The sequence below is a fragment of the Rhizophagus irregularis genome, chromosome 8 (assembly GCF_026210795.1).
Source record: "Rhizophagus irregularis chromosome 8, complete sequence".
NCBI lineage: Eukaryota > Fungi > Glomeromycota > Glomeromycetes > Glomerales > Glomeraceae > Rhizophagus > Rhizophagus irregularis.
In genome coordinates, this window is record NC_089436.1 from 208,680 (window position 1) to 233,210 (window position 24,531).

The 24,531-nt window shown below is 34.7% G+C and overlaps 7 protein-coding genes across 7 annotated transcripts; 6 read left to right on the plus strand and 1 right to left on the minus strand.

The window, feature by feature from the left end:
• Nucleotides 1-367: 367 nt before the first annotated feature.
• Nucleotides 368-724, plus strand: OCT59_027960 (uncharacterized protein; the record flags this gene model as incomplete). Its single annotated transcript, XM_066146983.1, has 1 exon — nt 368-724. The coding sequence occupies one exon, from the start codon at nt 368-370 to the stop codon at nt 722-724; it is 357 nt and encodes a 118-aa protein (XP_065993743.1).
• Nucleotides 725-10,136: 9,412 nt separating this feature from the next.
• OCT59_027961 (uncharacterized protein) lies at nt 10,137-11,154 on the plus strand (the record flags this gene model as incomplete). Its single annotated transcript, XM_066146984.1, has 4 exons — nt 10,137-10,152; nt 10,208-10,593; nt 10,669-10,893; nt 10,987-11,154. The coding sequence occupies 4 exons, from the start codon at nt 10,137-10,139 to the stop codon at nt 11,152-11,154; spliced, it is 795 nt and encodes a 264-aa protein (XP_065993744.1).
• Nucleotides 11,155-12,599: 1,445 nt separating this feature from the next.
• Nucleotides 12,600-13,078, minus strand: OCT59_027962 (uncharacterized protein; the record flags this gene model as incomplete). Its single annotated transcript, XM_025312174.1, has 3 exons — nt 12,600-12,797; nt 12,867-13,007; nt 13,073-13,078. 3 exons carry the CDS (start codon nt 13,076-13,078, stop codon nt 12,600-12,602), a joined length of 345 nt encoding a protein of 114 aa, XP_025164518.1.
• Nucleotides 13,079-14,254: 1,176 nt separating this feature from the next.
• Nucleotides 14,255-16,815, plus strand: OCT59_027963 (uncharacterized protein; the record flags this gene model as incomplete). Its single annotated transcript, XM_066146985.1, has 4 exons — nt 14,255-14,995; nt 15,065-16,304; nt 16,407-16,530; nt 16,590-16,815. The coding sequence occupies 4 exons, from the start codon at nt 14,255-14,257 to the stop codon at nt 16,813-16,815; spliced, it is 2,331 nt and encodes a 776-aa protein (XP_065993745.1).
• An 83-nt stretch (nt 16,816-16,898) lies between these two features.
• Nucleotides 16,899-18,754, plus strand: OCT59_027964 (uncharacterized protein; the record flags this gene model as incomplete). Its single annotated transcript, XM_066146986.1, has 2 exons — nt 16,899-17,019; nt 17,088-18,754. The coding sequence occupies 2 exons, from the start codon at nt 16,899-16,901 to the stop codon at nt 18,752-18,754; spliced, it is 1,788 nt and encodes a 595-aa protein (XP_065993746.1).
• A 113-nt stretch (nt 18,755-18,867) lies between these two features.
• OCT59_027965 (uncharacterized protein) lies at nt 18,868-19,338 on the plus strand (the record flags this gene model as incomplete). The annotated part of the gene is made up of 1 exon (XM_025311353.2): nt 18,868-19,338. The coding sequence occupies one exon, from the start codon at nt 18,868-18,870 to the stop codon at nt 19,336-19,338; it is 471 nt and encodes a 156-aa protein (XP_025172653.2).
• A 93-nt stretch (nt 19,339-19,431) lies between these two features.
• OCT59_027966 (uncharacterized protein) lies at nt 19,432-19,749 on the plus strand (the record flags this gene model as incomplete). The annotated part of the gene is made up of 1 exon (XM_066146987.1): nt 19,432-19,749. One exon carries the CDS (start codon nt 19,432-19,434, stop codon nt 19,747-19,749), a length of 318 nt encoding a protein of 105 aa, XP_065993747.1.
• Between the last annotated feature and the right edge of the window lie 4,782 nt (nt 19,750-24,531).

Sequence of the window (24,531 nt, forward strand, 5' to 3'; positions counted from 1 at the left end):
CTTTCTTTATTTTTTAAGTTCGGATGGGCTTCTGAAGAATAAAAACCCAAAGATAAAGATTCGTAAGTATAAATCTTTATAAATTTTTTTCTTGTTTTTTTTATTACGACCCTATAAAAAAAATTTTACTTAAAATATATTTAATTTTCTTTAAAATATACTTAATTTTCTTATTTTATACTTAAAATATACTGAAAATTGAATTTTCGCAAAATTTGGTTTTCAAAATAGTGTAGTACAATCTGCATGTATAAAAATTTGACTACCAATTAAGACTACCAGGAATATGACCATGTACCAATCAAAATTTCACAAATAATTTTAATAAAAAAGACGCGTTTATTTCAATCTCTTTAAACAAACAATAATGAATACTTCTAATACTCAAAAGCAATACCTTATCGGAACTTGTCTTGGGTGTAAAAGGTGTCTTTATTGTGGTACTGAACTTAGTATTCGAAAAAAGGCATGTTTGTGTGATAAAACCATCAAGCCAAGCAAAAGTAATAGAACTGATAAAGTCAAAGTCACGTACTCTCGGATTTCATCACCTGACTTACCTTCTGAACCACTCAAATTTATTCAAGAAAATATTACCCATTTTGATTATACCTTAGATATCACAACAAAATTCAATTTCACTTTTTGTTTTACTTGCAATAGTTTTTTTCAAAGAAAAAAAAAATGCAAAACTAATTCAAAGTCTTCTGCTTTACGTTGTTAACCGGTTCGGTACGTTGAATAGATTAACTATGATTTGCAGTCAGGGAGATTAAGTACGTTTAACTATGACTGAAATCCAATCAAACAAGACACGCTTAAAATAAGGAGTTCGTTTATAGTGTAAAAGGTTATACTTTATTATAGAACTTTATAATTACAAGAATAATAACTAATCTGAACTAAACCTATAACGAAGGAAAATACCAACGTTATTTATATAAAAGTTACTACATATAAAGATATAATAAATATAATAAATATAATAAATATAAGAAATATAACTAATATAATAAATATAACTAATATAATAAATATAATAAATAAATTAAATATAATAAATAAAATAATTATATCGATTATATTAAATATAATTAATATAATAAATATAATAGAAATAATAGGCTAAGTAGGCCGCGGCTAGGTCGGCTTGGCACAGTTGGGCACAGTAGATCCTAATTTTCCACATGATCTTCTGGCGCAGTAAGTTGTAACTCTACACGTGACTAGGGGTAACAGGTTCCTCCTCTTAATTTGCAGCTCCTGCGAAAATCAATAAATTATTTCTAAGTTTCCTTATCTGAGGTCTGGTAACCTTCCTAATAACCTGGACGTCTAGTTTCTTCGTCCTTAAGATTTGTTCCGGAAAAAACTCAAAAATATCAAAAGTCTTTTCTACAATTGTTGCATAATGTAATGACATTTTATGCTTGTATTTCAATCGTTCGCTAGGAGTTGGTAGTTGGTCTAGGAGTTGTCCTAAATAGAAAGAGTTAATCATCGCCAATTGTGTGTCCTTTAGTCGTATTGACTTCGTTACACTTCTTAGAGTTGCAGAAAATTTAACTTGGAAATCTTCTTCTTCCATGTAGGGCGGTGGTGGAAAATTAATTTCTTCTGAAGTAGTTTGTTGAATATCTTCTAGTATTTCTGAAAAATCCATTTTTCTTCAAGCGGTTCAAACTCTTTTGTCAACTTATCCGCATCTATATATATGTTTTAAATTTCTGTAGATCATTTTGCTGATTAGATTTTTGTTTATTTCTGATGAGATTTTTGTATTACTCATCATGTTTCACCACATCTATCAGTTATTTTTAGCGCTTAAATTATTTAACCGCGTTTTTCTATTTTAAGATTATTTTTCCTTGTTCTAAAAATATCTTCACATTTTTCTCTAGAACTTTCCAGAAATATTTTCAAAAGTGATTTTTTTTTTTTTTTTTTGCGCGTCTTACGCGTCCACATTTTCATAATTTTTCGCGTCATGATTTTTCGTGATATTTTTGTTGTGCCTGATCTTAACGTGTTTTCGCATTGTGCCTATTTCTTATATAAGGTCTAAATTTTTCCCTTTCTCTTTTTCTTATCTTCTTGTAAAATCTTTATATTATCCCAAAATTTTTTTCAAAATTTTCTTTGTCTACCTATCTATCTATCTACCAATCTATCTATCATGACCTGTCGTCGATCTAATACCTCACGTCAGAAATCTCGAGCAAGATTTCAAAGACTTAAAGAAGCGCGTAAGATGAAAGTTCGTCAACTTGAAGGTGGGTATTGTACGCAAGGTTCTTAAGATGTCTCTTGAACGGTATGATTGCCTGTAGACAGGGTTTCGACCTTATATCCGGTTCTTAAAAGGTTGATTTTGCGCAGCTTGTAGACGGGGTACTTATACTTCTAGGATATTTAAGTCTTGAAAGGCCTCTACCTGTAGAACTTTTTTGTACTATCGACCTTATTCACTTAGTTTTTAACTAACTTGGAGTGACCATAAATCTCCATTTTTATTTCTAATAGAGGACCTTACGAAAGCTAAGGAAGAAAAAGAAGATCTTCAAGAGAAATTTGAAAATTTGCTGGAAATGGGGACCCATAAAAATCTCGAGACAGAATTCCAAAATAAAATCTGGGCTGGGGAGCAGCGAAAATTATGGGAGGCCCAAAAATTAATTATCGACCAGCAGCGAACAATAGAAGGTCTGGAAGAAGGCGTTTGTCAATTAATTTCTCATAATATAGGCTTGCAGAGTAGTAGAGGTCGTGCTGAAGCAGCATTTGAAGAAGCAAAGCAAATGCTTTTTGAGGAATGTAATATAATTTTGTCAAACGGTTCTACTTCTAATCCTAGTTATGAAGAAGTTGATTAAATAAAAAAAAATTTCTTCTTTCTGATTTTCCCTATAATTTTCTAACAATTTTTGTAATAAATTTTTCATTAAGTTTTTCACAATAAAATTTCTAAAATTTTTCATCTTTTTAATAAATTTTTCTGGGGCATTGAATCGCAAATTCATTTTGATCGTCTGTAACACTTGTAAATAAAATTAACTATTTGCCACGAGTTGTAGATCTTAATCGTGACTAATTATACTACAATTATTGGTTCCCAATTTTGTCGATCATGATACAATTTTAATAAACTTCCATTTACAGGAGTTCGTAAGACTTTTCCATCTATAGTTCGTAATTTGTACGCTCCTTTTTCTCCAACTTGATGAATATAGTATGGTCCTTTCCATTTTGGATTTAGTTTTCCAGTCCATTGCTTTTCTTTTGCTACGTCATAATATAAGACTTTATCTCCAATAGAAAATTTTATTTGATGACGTAATTTTCTATTATGTCGTTCTTTTTGTTTTTGTTGAGATATTTCAATATTTGTCTTAGCTATTTCGATTTCTTGAGGTAGTTGGTCAACTAAATTTTCTATGTGATTTATTAAAGTTAGATTTCCATTATTTTCTAATGAATCAGTTGGTAGTTTAGCATCTCGTCCATATAATAAAAAGAAAGGTGCGATTTTTGTAGTCGAATGTTTTGTAGTACGATAAGCAAATAAAATTGGTGCAATATAATTATCCCAATTATCAATATGATCTGTTGATAATTTTGCTAAAGATTCTGATAAAGTACGATTAAATCTTTCTACAAGTCCATTTGTTTGAGGGTGGTATGGCGTTGAAAATAAATGTTTTATCTGAAATTTTTCCATTAGTTTTTCAATTATTTGATTTCTAAAATGAGTTCCTTGATCTGATAATATTTTTGCTGGACATCCATGTCGACAAATTATTTCCTCATAAATAAAAAGTGCAGCTTGTTCTGCAGTAGCTTCTTTAACAGGTCGTGCTTCTGGCCATTTTGTTAAATAATCCATTGCTGTAATTATATATTTGTTTCCATTTGTAGTTATAGGCAAAGGTCCTACAAAATCTATTCCTATTTGATGAAAAGGACTTTCTACTGGAATAGGATGTAAAGGTAACTTCGTCTTTTGTTTTCCTCTTCGTTGGCAAGAGTCACATGACATGACATAAGATCTGATGTCATTATACATTTGTGGCCAATAATATCTTGATTGAATTTTGTCAAACATTGTGTCAACTGAAAAATGCGCAGCAGTAGGATCGTTGTGGAACATAAAAAGAACTGGTTCCAATTCATGTCTTCTAATCACTCGTAATAGATTATTTTGTTTCTTTTTATCCTTTTTATAAATGAAATTATTTTTGATAATAAAATATACTGATTGTTTTTGAATTTGTTGTTGTTGTTGGTTATTTAATGTAGAAGATAATTGATTATATTTTAAATAATTATATATGTTATTGTAATGTTCGATATCCATTTTTGAAAATTTAGGCTGTCTCGTCACGATGCGGACACTTTCGCTTTCACCCTTTGATACTTTGTTAATTATAATATGTAAAAGAGGTGGACTTTTAGTCCAAATTGGCAATGAAAGGTTCCAAAGATACTTTGTGAACTGGTAAATCATTTATTAATCGTTCGATATATTTAAGATAATTGATATTATTTTCAAGTTGTACTGCTTGAGGTTCTTTCCACCATTGATTATTAATAAGAAATTTGGGATTCATATCTGGCCTAATTTTTCCTAAAGTGAATCCAATGATACAATTATGTATAGTAGTTCCATAAAATAAATTCTTCTTGCACATCGTACAATATGTATGCACGTGATGATTTTCTGTATCACATTCCATGGTACAACGACTTCCACCATGATTGATTGGTTGACCGGCGATTACTTGTTTAATTTTAATATTTTCCAAATACATATTCTCTATCGCTTGACGGTCCATACCACACATGGTCCAGGCGATGTGTTCTTCAATATTGAGCTGATTTTCTTCTGAATAATCAGAGAATACTTCTCCATTAATTTGTCTTTCCCACGAATTATTATATTCTTCTGTATTAATTGAATAGTTATCTTCATTACACTGACAAATAATCTCATTGCAGCAACTATATGGTGATGGTGAACGGGCTAGAGGAGGTTGACAAACTTTACAAATACAATCTTCTGGATGAGGTCCATTGGAGTTGTCAAAATCATATCGAATTCCTAAAACGATATTAATAGGAGAGTTATTTTCAGATCGTTCTTCAATGTAGCTTTGCATATCATATATTAGATTATCACAACGATTTAACAAATCAATAGCTCTTTGGGCAGGTCTATCAGTATAATCATCTTCTGAATCTGCATCGTACTCTTCATGTACTGGAGTAGAACTTTCATTTACATTAGTTTGTTCTTCTTTTTCAATAGAAATCATGAAACAACTAAGAGTTTGGCTATCTTCTTCAAACATTCTAGATAATGCATCTGCATTTGCGTTTGCTTTTCCCGCTCGATGCTTAATATTAAAGTCATACTGTTGAAGGTCCATGACCCATCTCGCACGGCGACCTTTTGGGATTTTGGATGTCTTTAACCATTTTAGAGCAGAATGGTCAGTAACAATTGTGAAAGGTTTTAATCCTAAGTAGTGTTGGAAATGTTTGATAGCCCACACTATTGCAAGACATTCCTGGTCAGTTATAGGGTAATTACACTCAGCCTTATTCAAAGATCTGCTGGCATAAGCGACTACATGTTCTTTTCCATCCTCTCTTATTTGTGATAACACAGCACCAAGTCCAGTTCCAGATGCGTCTGTATGGATAATAAAGGGTTGTTCAAAGTCAGGGTATGTTAAAATCGGAGATTTAACTAATCTTTCCTTCAAATAATCAAATGCAGTTTGCTGTTTCTCAGTCCAATGAAAAGGGGTTTCCTTCTTTAAAAGTAATAACATTGGTTTGGCTATTTTCGAGAAATCTTTGATGAACTTTCGATAATAGGAGAATAAGCCTAATGCTGAGCGAAGTTGTGTTAGGTTTGTTGGGACTGGAAAAGTTTTAATTTTCTCAATTTTTTCTGGATCAGGTCGGATACCTTCTCGTCCTACTACATGTCCTAGGAAATGAATATTTCCAAGGCAAAAATAACATTTCTTAAGTTTAATTTTCAAATTTGCTCGTCTAAGAGTTTCAAATACTTGTCTAAGATGGTCCAAGTGTTGCTCCAAGGTTCCTTTTGAATAGATAATTACATCATCTAAATATACTGCTACAAATTTCCCTAGATACTCCTGGAGTATTCTATTCATTAATCGTTGAAAAGTTCCAGGTGCATAAGCTAACCCAAAGGGCATTACTAGAAATTCATATAATCCAAAGGGAGTAATGAAGGCAGTTTTCTCCACATCTGCTGGATCCATGGCTACTTGCCAATAACCACTGGCTAAATCTAATGTGGTAAACCATGTTGCATTACTAAAAGATTCAAGCATATCATCAATTCGAGGCAATGGATAAGCATCTGCTTTAGTGACAGCATTTAATTTACGATAATCTATGCATAAACGTTTTTCTCCTCCTTTTTTATCAACAATTACCACAGGTGAAGCCCAAGGGCTAGCTGATTTTCTTATAAGTCTTTGACTTTCCATTCTTGTGATTTCTCCTTGTAAAAATTCTCTATATTTAGGATTACATCTGTAGGGTGGTTGAGAGATAGGAGTAGCATCTTTTGTAATAATTTTGTGCTTAATTACATTTGTTTTTCCAATTTCCGTTTGGCTTTTAGCACAAATATCTGCATAGTCACTCAAGAGTTGTTGAAATTGGCTTTGTTGGTGGTAATCTAATGGTCCTAAATGTAAGTCTGGATTGACTTTTTCTCCATTATATACTTCTGCTTGAGCTAAATAAATGGCAGGATTTGATTCTTCCAATTCTTCATCTTCATTATTTTGGTGGGTAGGAGATACTTCATTTTCCCAAGGGTTAAATTCAAGGGATTCTTCTGTTGAATAACCAGAAAAATCAGACATATAGATTTGAGCTTCTTCTAACTCTTCAGGCTCATATTCCTCTTCGTCATCATACTCAAATGATTGCTTCATTTTAATAGGTTTTGGGAGAGTAAAAATCACAGGGACTGTTGTGGATCGTCCATTGTATCTGATAGTTAGGGTCTTCTTGTCCCAGTCAAGAGCAGCATTTACCTTTCTCATCCAGTTATTTCCTAGAATGAAAACACTATCGCTTGATTCTATAATTTGAACATTGGTTTTAATAATTAAATTTCTGACTTTTAGGGGTAAATTTTGGATTTCTCCCAATGATCTAACTCTAGTTCCATTGGCAGTTTTAATTACATATTCTGAAGGTCCATCGATAGTTAATTTCAAAGTTTTCATCATGGCAGTTGTCATAATACTAACTGCAGCTCCACTATCAATTACTGCAATAACTGGTTGTTGGTTAATATGAAATTCACATTTAGCAGCGGTAGTGGGAGTTTCTTCTTCTGAGTTGGAGTCTCCATAGTAACTTTCTCCAATATAATTATTGTTATCAATCTTTTCACGCTTTCTTCTCATACTTTGAATTAATCCTTTCCTGTAAACAGGAAGTTGAGCTGTAGCTTGACCAATAGATAGACCACAAGGTAGGTCACTAATATATTTAGCTATGTCAAATTCATTGACATTTTCAATAGGTGCAGGGACCATTTTGGTTCTTACTTTTCTTTTTGTTGAAGGTTCTGCTGTAGCATCCATATCCATAGGTGTAGAAGGAGTTACTGGAGGAATAGGTTGGGTACGTAATTGGTCTTCCTTTCGAGATTCTGAAAATCTTGTTCTTTTTCCTCTAGGAGAGGATATCTCATATGGAACAGATCTAGAACGAGTTGTGACATATGCTTCATATTCGTCTTCTTCCTCCCATTCTTCCTCATATTCATCCTCATTTTCATCATAGTAAATTTCTGCTTCATCATCTGCATAATTAATAGGTGTAACTGGTGCTCTTTGGCGAAGGCGATTATTATTATTATTATTATTAATATTTCCATTTCCATTATTTGTATTTCTTCCCATTTGGCAGTTTCTGGAAATATGACCTACATTTCCACACCTAAAACAAGTGATATTTGGATTAAAGGAATTCTGAGTAGGGGCTTGACCATTCTGACGATTTTGATTGTTATTATTATTAGGTCTTGGTCTAGTATTTCGAGGGGTGCTTTGTTGAACCATTAAAACTGATGAAAGATTTGCATAATTAAGAGCGAGTTGTTGCATTTGTTTTGTTAATGCTTCCATTTCATCTACTTGTGGAGTTGGTTTAACAGTTGTAGTAGTAGTTGGAATAGGTTCTATAGTACTAGTAGTTACAGGTGTTGTAGTTAAAAGAGTAGTATTTACACCTAATTCTACTAACTTGGCTCGGGTAATAGTTGCTTCCAAAGTATCAGTATTCCCAATTACTACCTGTCCAACTAAGAAGGGCTTGAGACCATTAATATAGTAGTTAATTTGGTATCTTGCGGCTAAAGCTTCCCCTTGGGTGGCTTTATTTAACAGCTTCTTAAAACGTCGGGAGTAATTTTCTACTGATTCATTGTCTCCTTGTTTAATATTTTGCAGTTCTCTGGTCCACTGATTCCTTCGAGCAGCAGTTGCAAAGTAGTTTAAAAATTGGGTATCAAAGTTATTTGCATTGTTATCTACATGCCATTGGTTGATATTTCCTCTATTCTCTTCATACCAATCTCGGGCAGCTTCCTTAAGAAATCCAGCGGCTAAAGCAATTTTTCGATTATCTGGCCATCCATTAGCTGCAAAGGCAGCTTCAAAGAGTCGACACCATTCATATGGATCCTCATCATCACGTCCATAGAAAAAGGGAACATCAACAACTTTAGATGTTGTACGATTTTGGTTGGCAGTTGTAAGAGCATTAATGGCATTAAGATTATTTTGTAATGCAGTAGTAATGGCATTTGTATTGTTATTCAAAGTATTTTCCAAAAGGTTTCCAACATTTCTGGGATTAGCATTATCTATTGGGTCAGCTCCCCAAACTAACTTCATAAGATCTTTCATCTGACCTTCATTCATGTTGGCGTTATTATTTACTGGCGTATTATGAAAAATTCGGTATGCGTTGGTTACTTGAGTATCAGTTGGTAAACTCTTGAATCCGTTTGTTAATTCGAATAATTTATGTAAATAAAAGGATAATTCTAATAAAGGAGTATTTATTTGTCGAAACTTTATACTTTGTAGGATCTTAGTAGTTATACCGACAAGTGTATTGAGTTGTGTAGTTATAAAGAATTCAGTTTTTAATACTTTAAAAGCGGCTACTGTTGCTCCAGTATATTGTTTTGCTGTGTACTGAATAGAAATCCAGAGCCAAAATTTCTCAAATCCGTCAGGGATATTGTCAGCTGGAATAGAATCTGTTGGATAACACTGAATACAGTAAACTTCTTTTTGGTTGATTGTTCTTCCTCTACGATGTTTTCTTTGATGTGACTTTAATTCTGCTTTAGATAAATTGTAAAAGGGCATTCAATTTCAAAATTCAAATTGTTGCAAGTACGTCTGCTAATATCTCAAGTACGTCTGAGAAAGTAAATTTCGTTTGCAAGTGCGTCTGCAAGTATCTCAAGTTCGTCTGAGAAAAGAAATTACGTCTGCAAGTACGTCTGCAAGTATTCTCAAGTTCGTCTGAGAAAAGAAATCAATTGTTAATTCACAGTATAGCCTTTTACCTGGCAGGAATCACCACTTGTTAACCGGTTCGGTACGTTGAATAGATTAACTATGATTTGCAGTCAGGGAGATTAAATACGTTTAACTATGACTGAAATCCAATCAAACAAGACACGCTTAAAATAAGGAGTTCGTTTATAGTGTAAAAGGTTATACTTTATTATAGAACTTTATAATTACAAGAATAATAACTAATCTGAACTAAACCTATAACGAAGGAAAATACCAACGTTATTTATATAAAAGTTACTACATATAAAGATATAATAAATATAATAAATATAATAAATATAAGAAATATAACTAATATAATAAATATAACTAATATAATAAATATAATAAATAAATTAAATATAATAAATAAAATAATTATATCGATTATATTAAATATAATTAATATAATAAATATAATAGAAATAATAGGCTAAGTAGGCCGCGGCTAGGTCGGCTTGGCACAGTTGGGCACAGTAGATCCTAATTTTCCACATGATCTTCTGGCGCAGTAAGTTGTAACTCTACACGTGACTAGGGGTAACAACGTGAATCTCAAGCTTTAGAAGTAAATTTAAATGATAATGATTTGGACAATGATAATACTACCAAGATAGATGAAGCAGAACAAGTTATAGCATTCAATTTAGTGATAAAGCCATCTTCTGGTTCGATATTGCCATCTAAATGGATAGAAATAAAAGCATCATCATTAGATGATATTTTTGCAGAAGTTCATTATTATATTGGCAAGCTAATTGATAGTAAAGAGATTGTTTATTCTGATTATTCAATTACATTCAAACCAGAAAAAACTGCAGGAGTTGGAGTAGGATTGATTGATATACAAGATTACAAAAAGTTTCTTTTGGATTATAAGAAATTATTAGAGGCAAAAAAAAATAGGACAATAGTTGTATCTATGAAGAAAAAAGAAAAACAGAAACAAAAGGTAAAAATTAATTTTTTTTATTGACAATAATTATTGTTCTAAATAAAATAGTCTTATATTTGTTTTATTTTTTAGAAAGATTCAGATTTCGAAGGATCAGAAAATGAAAATAAAAAATCACGCAAAAAAAATAAAATTCCAAAACTGGATAAATTTCTTGAGGTATTACAGCAAGAAGGAAATATTATTCGTGAATTGAGAGAAAAATACAAGTGTAAAAATCATGATGCATGCTTTGTTGATAATGGAAGACATTTAAAACTTACTGCAATGCATCTACAATGTTGGGCCAAAGAAATTGTAATTATTTTATTTATTTTTTATTAGATAATAATGCATCATACATGTGTATGTAGTATTATAATATTAATAATTCTCTTATTTTATTTTTAGATTCGTGGTAGTACTGATGATACTCAAATGCCAAATTTACCAATATTTTCACAATCTCGTTGTGTTAAGGAAAATTCCCAAACACCTACAACTTCAACTATTCCAATTTCTTTCAATCCATCAAATTCTAATACAATGCTACCATTTTTCTCATATGGGCTAATCTGACTCACCAACCAAATGTCACATGAAAATAAGTGTGACAATATCGAACCAATCGAATTTAGTGTAACAAAGCGAAAAAAAAATCAAAAAAATATTTCGAACGCTTCTTTTATATAATAAAACCATTATAAAATACTGTCAAAAATAAACAATAACCCTTAAAAATATGCTTTTATTATATAAATACATATAATATACAAATAATTATAATAATTATTAAACAATAATGCCTAAAAAATAAAAATAAACCTATTAATATATTTAAAAAAAGTTTTACAGCGTAAATGCTGTTTAAAATGCCTTAATAAACATAATAATGTGCAAATAATGTTATAAAAATAGAGCACATTATACTAACTTTAACATGTCACATATTTGCAACATCCAATAGGAAAACAATTCCCTGACGATTTCCCACCATATTGTTTTTTTGTAGAAAGCTTATTTAAGTTTATTTTATTTGCAGATCATCACAAATTTCATATATATTTCTCAATTATATCACCTGATCATTAATTAATGAAATGAGTCAGATCGGCCTATATGTTTATTCTATTTACACAAAATTCAAATAATAATCCAACTCTACCATTACAGGCATTATTATCTCCAACACAGCCAATTCCATCTCTTGATGATTTTTTTGAATCATTAGGTAATGCTGAAGAATTTATGCAATTCAAAAATATCTTTAAGAGTAGTAAATGAATGCATTACAGTAGATCAAATTTTTGATCTTACAGATAACGAATTTGAACAATTAGGTATAAACAAAATTGGATGGCGTAAAGTATTTAGAGCTGCTGCGCAATGTTACAAAAAATAATTTGATCAAATTTTGTTATTTCTTCTATATTTTTTGTAAACATATATTTTTTTGTATAATTTGTATCCAATTTTAATAATAATAATAAAATATATTGCTCTAATAAAGTTTATTTTATTTTTATATTTTTATTTACATATAAATTGAACTTTCAAAAAACTTTACAGCCATTTGTAGGGTAATTTGACTACATGCTATAAGAAGAGGATATTTGGGATCATTACATGAGTTAACAAAATCTCTATATCTTTTTAGAAATGATTTTATAACAGAAAAACTAGTCTCTATAGGATTAAAGTCTGGAGAATAAGGAGGTAAAAATTCAACACGCCCACCAAAAGCTTCTATATAATCTATAAAAATATCATTATGATGAATTCGTGCATTATCAAGTACAAGTACACTATGATTATTAGGATATGAATTCATCTGAGGTACCTAATAATGTAAAAGAAAAAAAAGTAAATAAAAGAAATAAATATAACAAAATCATATAAAATGGCTAATTTTAATATATCACAGTTGAAATAACAAATTCTCTAAATCTTTCTTTTGTACAGCTGCCTTCCATTATATCTACTGCAATAAATCCTTGTAATGATAAGGTAGGTAATATTATATATCATACATCACGTACAAACACGTTTTTCTTTATTGCCAAGGTATTTTTAAAAGAATACCCATACTCACGAGACAAACTACGTTCATCTTTTGAAGCTTCATCCATAAAAATAAGTTGCTCAGGTCTATAATCATGTCCAACTTTTGCAATAAATGTATTTCTGAGGAGTTCATTTTGCTCATGAGCTGCTCGATGTAACTAATAAAAAAATATTTAGTAAATCTAATAAGCCAATATTATTTATAATAATTTCAAAAAAAATTTTACCTTTTTCCTACTAATTCCACAATAAACTAAAGAATGCCATAGAGTTGAAATAGAAACTAATTTTCCTGTCCATAATTCGAGTTCTCCCACTAATTCATCCAAATACCAATCCACTTTTTCTTTGACTAAGTCTTGCAATATCTAAAGTGAAAATAAATTAGTAAAAATTTTCATTTATAAATATTCCTTTTATATTTGTAAATTACCTTCATCTCATTTCGATTTAGTGTTTTGTACTGACCTGATAGTTTACGCTAAGGATCCTCTACCGTTCTCCATTTTATATATATTTGCCATACTTTATCAACAATACCGTCATCGGGCTGGATGTGGGAGGTGCAAGCACCTCCCACCTCCAGGTCTACGACCCGTCACAGTACCTATATGGCCCCTACGGGGCTCAGGAATCCCCCATATATCCTCCACAATCCTCCACATAGATCCTCCACAAAAATATATAACAAAAAAGGATAAAATAAGGGAAAAGAGAGGAAAATAAGAGGGAATCAGAAGAGTGTGGAGGATGTGGAGGATATTTTAAAAATATCGGGAGAGGGATTCCCCCAGAAAAAAGTTTTGATTTTACCCCCAGATCCTTCACATCCAGAACATCTTCCACACGTACAGGATTCCGTCCGATCATCTGTATAAGCTAATGAGATAGCAAACCAGGTAAGTTAGCAGGTAAGCCCCTAGAAGGTCTATAAAGCCAGTAAGACCAACCCCGTCCTGCCCCCGTCAGAAAAAATAAGTAATTGAACAATGGGTATACCATAAGTAACCTATAAGGACAGATAACATGTATACCCCGCACGCAGTATCAGTAATCCCCGAACTTGTAGGCCATATCCTGGAACACATTCCAAGTAGCAATTTTGGGCCACATCTTTTAGAAGTCAGCCCAATCTGGAAAGCCAAAGCTGAACGAGTACTCTAGAAGCGGCATAAAAAAGCTGAAGAGGCATACGACAGGGCAGTAGAAAAGAAGGAAAAAGCAAATGATGCTCTTGGTCGATCGGAGGAGAAGGATAATAGAAATCGTGACCTAGGTGAACTTGAATGGAAGGCATATCAAAAGGCTTGTAAAGAGTTAACGGACACTAGAAAAGAGCTAACTATAGTAAAAGGAGCTCTTGAGCGGTTTGGATTTCAGATATATGTAGTTTGAAAAAGGGGAAGGGAAGATTTAGAGCAGTCGTAAAGGTTTGTGGTTTATAGTTTTTTTTTTACCCCTAGAAGATAACCAGATATAACCAGAGGACCGCAGAATCGCAGGACCATAGGACTACAGGAGGGTAACCTGGTAGGAGTGCAGATCTTTGGAAAAAATATTCGGCAATTGAAGATTAGGTAACTATAAATTAGTACTCGATTTGATAGAACAAAAAATGACTGCCCAAACTAGCACTCAAGCTCAAGTTATCCCCAAGTTTGGTGAACAGAAGAAGGCTTTTAGTATTGATGAGCTTAAACGGCTCATTAATGCTGCAAAGAATATGAAGGATCTCAATCAAGCTAAAGGTTATCTTTGCAGTTACTTTATCCCCTGCTCCAACCCGCATGGAGTCTTCATGTGGCGATCAGAAATCAAAAACCTCGAGCACATCCCTGATAAAAATATTAATAAACTTATCCGTCCAATTACCAAAGTCTTTTACACACAATCTGAACAGGGTCCTTCACAAAAGGTTGAATTTAATATCAACAAATGGTTTATGATTGAATATAGTACTGTATGTGTAGCTACCTGTGACCCTCAAAAATCCCGTATCTTTAAACTAGGTGGCCAACTTTATCTCAATATCTTTCCAGAATTCCTCCATATCCTGCGTCCGATATCCACTTTTGAATCTACAATCCACCTCGCGGTTAAATTTATCTTCTCTCACATTCAGGATATCTGGTGTTCAGGCGATTGGAATCTTACTGAGTATATCATAAAGTGGTTGGCCGGTGTGGCAGCTGGAAGGAAAATGTATTCGATTCTCTACCTGAAATCTGGACAGGGTTGGGGTAAAAGTATTATAACAGATTTCATTCAACGTAGTGTCTTAGGTACTCAACTTGTTTATAAAACCAGCGATCCTCAAACGATTCTTGGAAGTTTCAATGGGCAATTACAGGGTAAGGTTCTTCTCCTTCTCGAGGAAATGCCTACAGAAAAAAGCCAGTAGAATAATCTGTATTGATCATTGAAGGATAAGGTAACAGGCGACATAATGGAAATCCATGAAAAATATAAGACGCCAACACATTACAAAAACTTTATATCTACTATTGTACTCACCAATGAAAATGCTCTCAGAGTGGAAAATGATGATAGGCGCACAGTATTCTTGGATGTGTCACCATCCCGCAAGGGAGACCTCAACTACTTTAAGAAACTCGGTGATGCTATGAAATATCCAGGTGCCAGTGAGGCATTCTATGCTTACTTGAGAGTCATTGCAGACGCTTACCCGGACTTCAATGGGAATCCACCACCTATGACAACATCTAAGCAGGATCACATCATATCAACTCTCCCACCGCTATTTCAATTCATAAAGGACACTTACCTCATAGTAAAAAATCATATAACCGACCTACCTGTTCAAGAATTTTATAGGGTATATACTTCATACTGTGAAACTCATTGCATTTCACCCCTATCAAAGATCAATGCATCTAGAATCCTATCAAATGAGCTAAGTATAAAAAGTAAAAAAATGCGTATAGGTAAAACAACACCACAAGTTTACAGTATATCTAGGGAGGATCTATATAAGAAGTTTCTTGGCAAAAACTGGATACATGAAACAGATGAAATTGATATAGAAGGAATTGATATAGATATTCCTGAGAAATCCACATCTGATCCCAAAGCCTTAGAGAAGTTCTTGGCAAATATATATAGCATTCCTGCTAATAATCCACAAGACGTACAAGAGAAACCTGCTGAGAAAAAACCTGCTCCTGTTGAAGAAAAACCTACTGAAGAGCAACCAGTTTCCAAAAAGACTCCACCACCAGTACCACCCAAGCCCAATTGCTTGAAGGTAAAACCTGCACCTGTTATCAAAGAGGACCTTATTCCTGAGGAACCTTCAGCTCCCATAGAGTCAGGCACTGATGAAATTATAGACAGTTTCTCAGACTGTTATCTATCTGATGAAGAACCTGATCAAGAAGATGAGTCGCCTGCTGAAGAACCTGCACTTAAAGCTGTTGATGACTACGATGTCTTAGATGACTTGCTATCTGACTTAGATTCTATAACCGCTAACCCAGTTCTTGAGCAACAACCTGAGTCTCCTGCAGAATCTTTTGCAAAATCCAAATCCCTCGCAGATTCCAAATCTTCTACAGAACCTGTAGTAGAACTGACTCTCAAAGAGCAACCTATCCCAGAACCCGACACAGAACTAGAAGTTGACCAGGACCCTGAACCAAAAGAAGGTACTCGAGCACACTGGGCTTGACATGAAAGGTGCCAATGGGATCGTAAGCCATGGGTCAAGAATTCAAAGGACCAGGTCTTCAATGATCTCTACAATATAGGTAAGGATTTATGGGCTAAGTACCAAGACGCATCAGACGAGTATGACTGGGAAATACTCACGTTTGAAGTAGAGGAATGTCCCACAACACGTATTGAGGACAAGTACCAGTACTACTTTAGGAGGTAGTAGACCACTTCAAGGACTGGATCGAATATAATGGGAACTTACCTAAAACACCTAGCCGTAAAGAACTCGCAGATCTAATAAGAGTATACAAGAAGGATCGTGATGCCGAGATTATTCCTATTACCTCCGGTTATGAAACTATGAAGATGAATACGGGTAAGGCACGAGAAATCCCAGAGGAGCGTCCAAAGACCAAGATGGAACGCCAGTGGGAGGCTGCTAATGGATTTGTAGACGAGTTGGATATTGATGAGGCCTGTGATATGATTGACTCCTTTTAATAAGATAAGCGCCTCTTAGTTATTTTTTATTTTTTATATAAAAAACCTATATTACAATTGAATACAATTCATAGTTATATCAAATGGCCTATTCAAAAATTGCACGTGCTTTACCTACAAGACCAGATATCAAAGAACTACAGTATTCAGGCGCAAGATTTTCTAGAAGAGCTATTGCCAGACTTGGACAGCAACTCCAATCCCGTATCCAACTCATAAATTTCAGATCCTGCTCCCCTATGAAAACTGGAAACCTGGTGGATGGACATCAGGAAACCAACCAGCCAGCCTCTTTTCACTCTTGGACCATTATGATGAAGCACAACTACCAGATAATGCAGATCCTGATTACTTTGAACGATTCATAATTTATGTGAGAGATGCTCCACCGGTTGGAGGAGGATGCAATGGGGAGCTAAATGATTGCCTGTATGAATGCCTGAAGCATATCTATGGTATATTCTCTAAAATACCCGAGACCATAAAAAAGCCTGAATATATCAAAAAGGCATTAGGTCTTAATCGTGATGCTCCAGTTCCAGTCTCATATATGGATAAGGTTGAACAACTTGCAGGAAGCCTTGCACTTAATATTGTAGGGGATTCCACTCGAATTTCCAAGAGCAAATCTGACAGACATGCAACCCTCATCCTGTCTGAAGGCCACTACTCTCTTGCACTGAATCCCGGAAGACTTCACCCTAGTAAATTAGATAGAAAACTAAAGTCTCCCTTTGTTTATTGTGAAGATGGGGTTAATAATGTAGTAACAATATACAATGGTAAGACAGTTAAGTCTCTTACAGTTGGACAGTTTCAGAAAGGTAAGAACTCTGATAGTTACTCCTTCATCCCTATTGAGAAGAATCGTAAAACTGGAATATATGAAACACTTGAGGAAACATACCAGAGGATCCATGAAGAGCGGGATTCCTTTCTACAGGCTACAAAGAAGTTCGGTCTAGGAATCGACTTATCTTACCACAACTGGTCGTACAAGAGAACTGCTCTCTGGCTTTTTGAACGGTTTAGTGTAGGAGTTCCAGCCAATGATCCTCTTGATCCAGTCGAAGCAGAGTGGATAAGTGATGCAATGATGGGAGGTCTTATCTGGGCAGATAATGAATGGAAGGGCTATGGAAGACAATACGACGTGACAAGTTTGTATCCAAGTATTCAGCAATCGAATGCTAACTTTCCAATCCAACAAGGTAAGTTTCAAATACTCAAAGACTTTGTAGACTACAGAGGTTATGCCTTGTATGGATTATTTCATGCTAATGTAAGTGGTAATGACATTCTCTTCCGACAGAATAAGAGGAGAGTCTATACATTCATTGACTTACAACGAGCAAAGAAACTTGGTCTTGATATACAGTTAATCCAGGATGGAAAGCCAAATGCCTTGATATATGACAGAGAAGCAAGAATTTCTGGGACTGTAATATTTGGTGAGTATGTTCACTTTCTCTTCAATATAAAGAACCAGGGTGGCGTGGCTGGTCGTGTTGCAAAGAGAGTTCTCAATACATTATGGGGAGCACTCTGCCAGAGGAAACGCAATTACAAGACACTCACCACAGATCAAACAGATCCATTCAAGTTTCCGGAAGGCCACATACTTGACTCCATCATACCAGTAGGATCTGACCAGTGGCGATTCCAATTCACAAACCCAGGTAGTCCCTTCAAGGGTGAGTATCCTAGGATTGCTCCATTCTTATTAGCACATGGACAGAAGATGACTTCAGAGTTATTAGAACCATATAAGGATAAAGTACGACGCATCCATACAGATGGATTTATTCTAGAGGAACAGCCGAGTAGTCCTACACTTATCACTTGTCCAGAAAATGCATCCAAAGCATTGAAAGCTCTCAAGTTTGAAACCGCAGGATACTGCCATGTGAAAAATGCAAACAAGGTTATCTGGACATGATTGCCAAGAATGCAGTTGGATTTACAGTAGGTATATATATTTTTTCTTGCTTGAATGTAAAGTTAATTTGAAGATTCCTATTTATTACAAAGTACAAAAAAGTATAAGGAATCATGTCAACATATACTGAATTAGCAAGCATTATTAACAGCACTGACAGCATTAGTGATGAAGTTATTTATGATGCATCATGCAATCAGTTCACCATTGTCTCTGATGAAACTGTCCTCAAGATTATCCGTGCATTAAAAGACACTATAGTAGTCGCATTAGTATCTGGGTTTAGCAAAACCAGCTACCTTGTCCAGGATCATGTGAAGTATATCAAGAGAATCCAGACAGCAAAGTCTCCTGTATCATATGTGAAGTTCGTGGCCAGAAAACTCTTCCCAGATAATGCAGCATATACTGCTAAGATAGCAAAGATTCGTGAATCATACAAGAATAAACAAGCTCTTTTAGACAAACTTGAGGCCCTCTTCGAGTTGTATTATAATGTAACTAAGGACTCATTAACAGGTCCCCCAAAGCGAGCTGTCACTATGAATGAGGCTGAGAAAACCTTAGCAGAACTTCTTGCATAAGCGGCTCCTGTACAAATTTAGTTTATATTTTTTATCCATTTGTAATGGGCATACAGTAATTGAAGATGGCTATAGTATAAGTAACATAACATCATGTTGGACCAATTACCAGTAGAAATAGTCGAACGCATTGTTGCAAAGATCCCAGATACTGACCTTATTGCAGCGAGTAAAGTAGATAGTGTGTGGTGGCAGGAGGTTCGTCAAGAAGCATATAAGAGATGGAAAAATTACGCTACTACAATTGGGCATGTCCAAGCTCTTAGAAAGCTGTTTGAAAAAGGGAATATTGACTGGATATCATTTGAAGATGTAAACGACTTCTATAAAAGATGGATAGACCGCCTCACCAAGGATCAGCTTTATATTATGGAGAAAATGCTTAGGAATGGGATGGTCGTGGACCCCTAAGAGAGGGAAACCATAGAGCATGCATTAAGTGAACAAAGATGGGGAGGCGACCCTTGGGGACTGAACTGGGAGTGGAACGAATGGACTCAACAGGAGTAGCTTATTTATCGGGTATCCTCATATTTCTTGACAAGAACTGATGACCATGTAACCTTATCATCAGGTATCCTTGCATTTTTTCGACAAGGATTGATGACCATGTAACCTTATCATCAGGTATCCTTGAATTTTTTTGACAAGGATTGATGACCATGTAACCTTATCATCAGGTATCCTTGCATTTTTTAATAAGGACTGATGACCATGTAATCTTATCATCAGGTATTCTTGTATTTTTTGATAAGGACTGATTAACCTTGGCACTCCTGATGTTTCTATGGGTTGGTCTTGGGTACAAGTCCTTGATGGCGCTGGTTTTTTCCAATCTATCGCTGCTTACGCTCATGGAATTTTTCACAATTGGCCTTCTTCTACAAGAGCTGAAATCGCCGCTATACATGCTGCTCTTACAGTCACTCCTCCGTCTTCAATGGTCACTATTCATACTGACTCTCAATCTGCCATAGATGGTCTTCGTCTATGTGCTACCTTTTCTTATTCCAATAGTAGGCTTTATTACAAGACCACCAATTTTGAACTTTGGGCTATTATTGAACGTCTCATTTCCTCCAAATCTTTATCCGTCATGGCTGTTAAAGTAAAAGGTCACTCTGGTAATTTCTATAATGACTACGCAAACTCTCTGGCCAACTCTGCGCATACTTCTTCTTCAGCAATTCTTCTTTCTGATCTGGATCAAGTATCTCCTCACGATTTCTTATTAAAATATGATGATATTTTATGCGAATCCAACCCACGAAGCCTATTTAAACAATATTCGCAAATGCTGTGGATGCATAGATTAACGCGTTTATCGCATTTTAACTTTACCATTGCTTTATCCTCTATCTCAGATTTCGTGATTGATTGGGATCTTACCTGGTTCTCGCTTAATTCTGAACCTCAGCATGATGCTTCATTTACTCGTGCTCATGCTTCCTTTCATCGCACCCTCAAATTCAAACTCTTTTTGGAAGATTTGCCTACCTTGGAACATCTTAAAAGAATTCGCCCGAACTTGTATATTGACATCTTATTGTGTCGTTCGTGCCTCGACTCCAAGGAAGATTTCATGCACTTGTTTATGTGCAAATGTAGACGAATCGCTATGGAACAGATTCTCCTCTCCTACCAACATCACTTTATCAACAAACTTCAAGAAGCTGGTGATCTCGTTAAGAAAGATCCCTCTTTAATTATTAACAAATTTAAATCTCTTCCTTGTTGGTCCTTTTCTTCTTCAAATTGGACTTCATATAGCCTTGTCCATGGCTGCCTTCTGAAAACCTTTGTCGAATTTTTTGAAGAACTTTCTATTCCACGTAACTCTGCGATGAAGGTTATCTCTGCTATTCACAATTACTTTATCCAAAAGATTAGAAAACGAATTTGGCTACCGCGCTCCTATGATAAATCTAAATGGGAAGACGCGATGAATATTACTCATAAACTCAAACTTTCTCGGCCTTCAAATTTGCCAAAGTCTACGTACTTACCTTTCTCTACTTTACCTCCTCCGACCCTTTCCGACGCCGCACGTGACTCCGACGTTGATTATTTAAAGAACTCGATGAAATATGGTTTGCCTTGGTTCAATCACTATTCGGGTTTTATGGGTCGTCTAACGGTGCAACTTACTAACAGCTTTAGCAGGGTGGTGTGTCGATTTTAATAATGGGCGCATTGTTCGTTGGTTTGTTTGCATAGTTGCCTCTTCTTAGGTTGAAATATATCTAGGCGGGGGATCAGGATAGTTTTAGTGTTATGCGATTTTTTTTCCTTTTCGAATTAATTTTATAGCTTTATTACTGTTTTGGAGACTATATAGTTTTGTTTTTAGTTAATTTTATTTTTCTTTTTGTACTTTGAAAATTTTATTTTATTTTTGTAAATTCGTTAAATAAATTTAATAAAGATAAAGGCTACTATGCCATGTTTGCCTTGATAAGGACTGATGACCATGTCACTTGGTTATTGTAAATTGAAGAAAGCTATTAGGTATGTAGACACATACAGAAAAAAGACATGTCTTACCCTTATATAGCTAACCCTATAACTGGACGTCCAATTATTATCGGTGGAGATACCTTTAATCGAATAGTTATGGAATCCCATGATTATATTGATGGAAGGCTTGTTTGTAGACAAACTGCACCTCCACCTGAGGAGCAACCTGTATATTTAAATACAGATACAGGACGTTATGTTCGACGTGGTACTAGAACATATCATAGACTGATTGAGAGTGACTATGAGGTAGTTGAGGACTACTACCTTGTCCATTATGAAGAAGAGGAGCTTATAGAGGAAATCATCAATGAAACATGCTATAATGAGGAAAATCTTGATGGCCAGCGATTAACTTTTAATGATATACAAGAAATCAGGGCTGCTATTCAGGCTGACCAAGATGAATATGATGATTTTATCTTACAGCAGGATACGACTAACGGGACACCTTCCTCCGGTCCTTCTGGTCATCCACGAACTTTGGAGGACCATGTCCTGAGACTTACAGAGCTTAATATTGAGTTGTGTAGGGAATGTCTCATGCCTGTAAGCCTAAGTGACTTAACGGACAAGTTGTACAAGGACTGCTCCGAATAGTTACTTAATTTTGAATAATTCTTTTTTACATAAAGAAAGATAGCCATGTCAACATCAATCGTAATAAACCAGTGCCAAAACTGTGGAGTAATCACTCCAAAAACAGCACATAGAGGATTATCCAGTGTATTATACAGACAGATTATAAAGAAGATTAGTGATGAGAATGACCCTCTACAAGCCTTGGGACTTGCTAAGGATAAGTTAGTTCAGATCATTCATCGGGCAAGTAATGTGGACTTTACACAATTGTTTACACAAAGACTGGATATGAAAATTATGGATGGAGAGCCATATGAAGATATTAGGAAGTGGCTTCTCGAACAGCTTATAGCCATAGGTTGTGACAGTGGAGAAATTGCTTTATATCAATTTCTAAGGGATACATATTTAGATGGTATTGACGAGCCTTTCACTACATTCTATGAGAACTATGTAAATCATATAAGTAATCCAATGACTAAGAACTTTGCTTCTCGTGCTTTAGGAGCAATAGGGTTGAAGGCTAAGATGTTAAGGATTAACTTTGAAGGCCGTAAAAAAAGTGCTATGATTCTTAGAGCTTCTGCAGACGAATTACTTGATATTCTCACAAGATACTATTAATCCCTACTTGTAATGCTCGACGGTCCATGTGGCTCTTAGAAAAGATCTGTAGAAGGACTTCAATACCTTCTATTATTTTTTTATTATCCAGAGGGTGACTAGACTTCAGGGCTTCATATCGGGAGAATAACTCCTTCACATTTTCAGTTTTCAGAGTTTCAGTCTTTGCAGTCCTACCCTGTACTTTTGCTAAGAAGTCCTGAAAGTCAGCTCCTAGGATCTTACCAGAGAGTCCATAAGCTTCCCGAAAAACATATTTAATCCAGGTATCTGTATTCTTGGCTAAGACACCAGGTACAAGTAAATTTTTACATTCTTTAGGGGATGGAAATACCCGAGCAAATTCAATCAAGTGTCCACCTTTTTTTGCTTCAGATACAGCTTTCTAACCATAGGGACTAAACTTGGATCGAACTGTGATTGAACTGGGTTCAGACTGAGATCGAACTGGGTTCAAACTTGGATCAAACTGAGATTGAACTGAGATTGAACTAGGATCGAACTGAGATTGCTCTGTGATTGAACTGAGACTAGTATCCCATCTTACTCGAATGGACAGTGGATCACTCTTGGACCGTCTAAGATCAAACACTACAAATTCATGTTGTAGAGTAAGATCATCAATTACTGGTGCTAAGGTTGCTTGCCGAAACTAGAGGGTTTCGGCAGAATGGCGTACGCGAAACTGCCGAAACTAGTTTTGCGAAATCATCAAGAAATGCCGAAACTGTGAAACCTATCAAAATCGCGAAACTGCCGTAACTTGCCGAAACTGTTTCGGCGTTTCGGCAATACTTTCTATATGATTTAATTAGAGTTTCGGCATTTAAACAATTTATAAGAATAAAGATTAAAGACAATATGATTTTTTGTATGTAAATATTTATTTTATAATATTTAATATTAAACTAATAAAATACACGATTAAAAATATAATAAAAATTAAAATTTAATAATATCTTTATCTTCTATGTGGGGACCTGCTTCTACCTCTTCTTCTATCTCTACTTCTGTCCCGTCTTCTATCTCTACTTCTATCTCGTCTTCTATCTCTACTTCTATCTCGTCTTCTATCTCACTTCTTGATCTACTTCTTGATCGAGACCTAGATCGCGACCTTCTTCTTTCCCTTCGCAATCTATATTCATATCGACATCGATCATGCGCAGCATGCTGCCGTCGATACTCTCGTCTAAACAGATCTAAAATCCAATAAAAATATTAATGAATTGAATGAATTGCCTAAATAAAATTAATTTAAAATAATAATTAATAATAATTACCGGTTTGTAACCAGAATTCATCGTTCATATCAGCAAAACACGCTCTATCGAAACTATTTGGGCTTATAATAGGAATGTCGTCATCATTATTATTTATTATCCTACTGAGGTTTTCATAACCTCGTTTGAGGGCATTCCATTTTGTTTGGCATTGCCTGGGTGTCGCTGCAAATCTCGTTGCAACAAA